We start from the raw sequence: 2,931 nt of genomic DNA, 5'->3' as shown, positions 1-2,931 counted from the left end.
GCTTCCCATCTGTACATAGTGTAGGATCATCCATAACTTGGGGAATCTACCACAGGCCACATCCTCTAAAGAGAAAGACTCTTTCTTCTCCAATAGCTATCGACTCTTAATAGCTCATCAGGAAATGTCAGAGTCTGGAGAGAACCTTTCCCATCTCTAACAGAAAATTTCATGGCTTTATTTTGTGACTTGTTGGGACATCTAACCACATCTTCCTTGATTTTATGAGTGGGACACCCATGTCATCATATTCAGAAGAGAGCATTTCACAACAATCCTCCCTCTCTTTTGACTCTGTTACTCCTTCTGCCCCATCTTCTGAGATGTTCCCTGAGTCTTGGAACTGATACTAATCAGGAGACTAATAGGGATGACACATTTAGGGATTAACACTTTTTCAAGGTAGTTTAGAAAGATGACTAGATTGATACTGTCTGTGTTACTAAACTAGGTAGAAAAGCATGGTTTATCTGTGCTGTCTCATATACTGGCAATTGTCTAGATATCAAGCACTTAGAACAACTATGTCTGGTAATATGTCTTTTTTTTATGTGTTATTTTGTTTTGTTTTTCAACCACAGATTGGTTTTGTCCTGTATCCCAAAAATATAGAACATTCATGGGACCTGAATGATCTCAACAGCACTATGACTCTTTCCATATTCTTTTGTGCTTATTATTTATCGACCTATGTCATCATTGGAGTTAATTATGTTCTTGTTAGCTGGTAAGTTAATGACTTGCACTCATCAGATATGATCATCAAGACTCAACTTGATGTTGAGTAGTTAAATCTTAAAATTTAAATTCTTACCATGAATGAGGTTCTCCTATTACTGTTCTATAAGAAAAAGTAGTATAACAGAAAATTCTCTGGAAGCATATAAATTGCCAAAAAACCAGTAAACGCTGACTCAAACTTGGAATAGGTGTCTCTAGTGTACCTCTGACACATACATCATCCTGCAGCAGAGTTACCTGTGGCTCCCTGGTGGGAGATTTGAATGTCCTCTAGAACAGTTCCCTCTGATGGAAAATGGCCCAAGTTTTTGTCTTGGAGAGGGAGAAGAAAGAGGAAGTCTGTCATCTTAAATATTAAGGACATCCATCTGCTAAAGCCCCTCTTCCCTGTCTGTCTACTTTCTAGGGATCTATTTGATTCCTAATCCCTCTGTCATGACAAGTCCAAACGTCATCATACCATGGAAGTCTGAAAATTAAAATCAAGATGTAGGTGCTTAGAGAAGGTTCTCATAAAATGAGAATGATTTTGGTAATTTCATTTACCATATTTGTTTGCATATTGTTTTCTGTGATTTATGGAAATTATGTTCTACTTACGTGGCCACTGTATACAATGCCCTTATGATAGTTATACATAGGAAAAATGTGCAAGGTTCACACTGATATTTTCCTTCAGATCATAGAAGTAGAGAGCTTGCTCAACTCTAGCCACTAAGAAGCTTTTGAGTGTTGGTCATTATAACCACTTCCCCCAAACCTCCATCTGAGTTTATTTCAAAGTACTAATATGAGTATAGGATGGGGGCACCTCTGTCTACTTTAAAAACAGATTTACTCTTTGAGAATTTCATACATGTATATTATAAATTTTGATTATCCCTTTCATTTCTCCATCTCTAATTCTTGTAAGAACTCTCCAGATACCTCCTTCTCTCAACTTCATGACCACTTTTTTTCAAAAACATCACTTATTGAATTTAGTTATTGGTTCTCATATACCCATAAATTCTAAGGCTGGACATCTACTGGAAAAGAACTTGACACCTCTTGGAACTTCTCAATTTATCATATACATGTGTGTCACCTGTAGTTAAATAGTCAGTGCTCTACTTACAAAAGTACTTCTTTGTAGGTACAAGGAAGAGCTGAAATCCAGTCCAGACTTGACCTGGCATTTAAGTTAACTTGGGCTAGCTATAGTGAAGGAAATGGCTTCATGTACTTTCGTCAGAGGAAAAGCCACCTTCTTGTAATTCACAGTATAATCTGGAAACTCCACTGATGGCGATTTCATCTGGGCTTGCCACAGACTGTAGATTCTCCTGTTTGTGTTAGAAATGACCTAAATTATGTCTAATATGATAATTTTGAAAGCCCATATTTTTTTTTTACACAGCATTATCAAGTGAGATGTTCTTTAGGTATTCAAGAATGGTTCAACATGTCATTACCCACATCAAAAGAGATAGTAATGTCATAGTTGAGCCAAAATTAAAATATAAGCAATCTGGCCCTAGCACCTAGTGTTTAAATATTGCAATATATTGTTTTCTGATTCTGAGGATTAAGAGAAGTTGATTAAACTCCCCAAGTCAAGCAGATCCCAAGAGATAACTAGAAAGCATTCTCACTGAGCAGCCTGTAATCCTTTCAGTGTGACCTGACTCTGCTCCTCTCTGTCCAGCATTATCTGGCCCATGGGTTCTATCTGATCAGAGTCAGTGCATTTGATAGCTGGACTTCCAGGAAGCTGCAGGAGAGTTGGATTTGTCTCATAGACAGACAACTGTAGTCAAAATTCTGGCAAAAGCTGTCAGTCATCTTTATTAATAGATGTTCAGATTTCTCTTACTCAGGATTCTGCCTTTTTGTCCTGAGATTACACAGTACCCAGTGCCTTAAACCATTCTGCAGAGAATCAAACAGGTACCATTCTTTTGCCAGGACAATCCCTTTCCCTCACTCCCTACTCTCCCCATTGGACTTCCTTAGTTCTTTTGTAGACTCTTAGCTGCCAGCAAATGCTTCCAGTGATAGCCCAGGACAGACTAGTTAGCATCTCAACATTCTATGCTTCTTTTACATTGAAAAGTCCATATTTTGTCTGCTTACTTTTAGTTTTACTTTAATCTACACAAGTTTTAACAGCTCAAAGGCAAATAGAAATTATTTTCCTTTTGGAGTTGT

General features: G+C 37.5%; 1 protein-coding gene across 1 annotated transcript in view; it reads left to right on the top strand.

The window, feature by feature from the left end:
• Positions 1–1,012, top strand: part of LOC116086462 (transmembrane protein 45A-like) — a 54,264-nt gene extending 53,252 nt beyond the window's left edge. The window contains exon 5 of the mRNA XM_031364718.1: positions 582–1,012. Within this exon, the coding sequence (XP_031220578.1) occupies positions 582–731 (150 nt within the window). The 3' untranslated portion in view covers positions 732–1,012. The remainder of the gene's footprint in view (positions 1–581) is intronic.
• Positions 1,013–2,931: the final 1,919 nt, after the last annotated feature.

The sequence above is a fragment of the Mastomys coucha genome, unplaced genomic scaffold, assembly GCF_008632895.1.
Source record: "Mastomys coucha isolate ucsf_1 unplaced genomic scaffold, UCSF_Mcou_1 pScaffold12, whole genome shotgun sequence".
Lineage (NCBI taxonomy): Eukaryota > Metazoa > Chordata > Mammalia > Rodentia > Muridae > Mastomys > Mastomys coucha.
The sequence above is the reverse complement of the archived record's forward strand: the minus strand, read 5'-3'. Positions and strand labels throughout refer to the sequence as shown.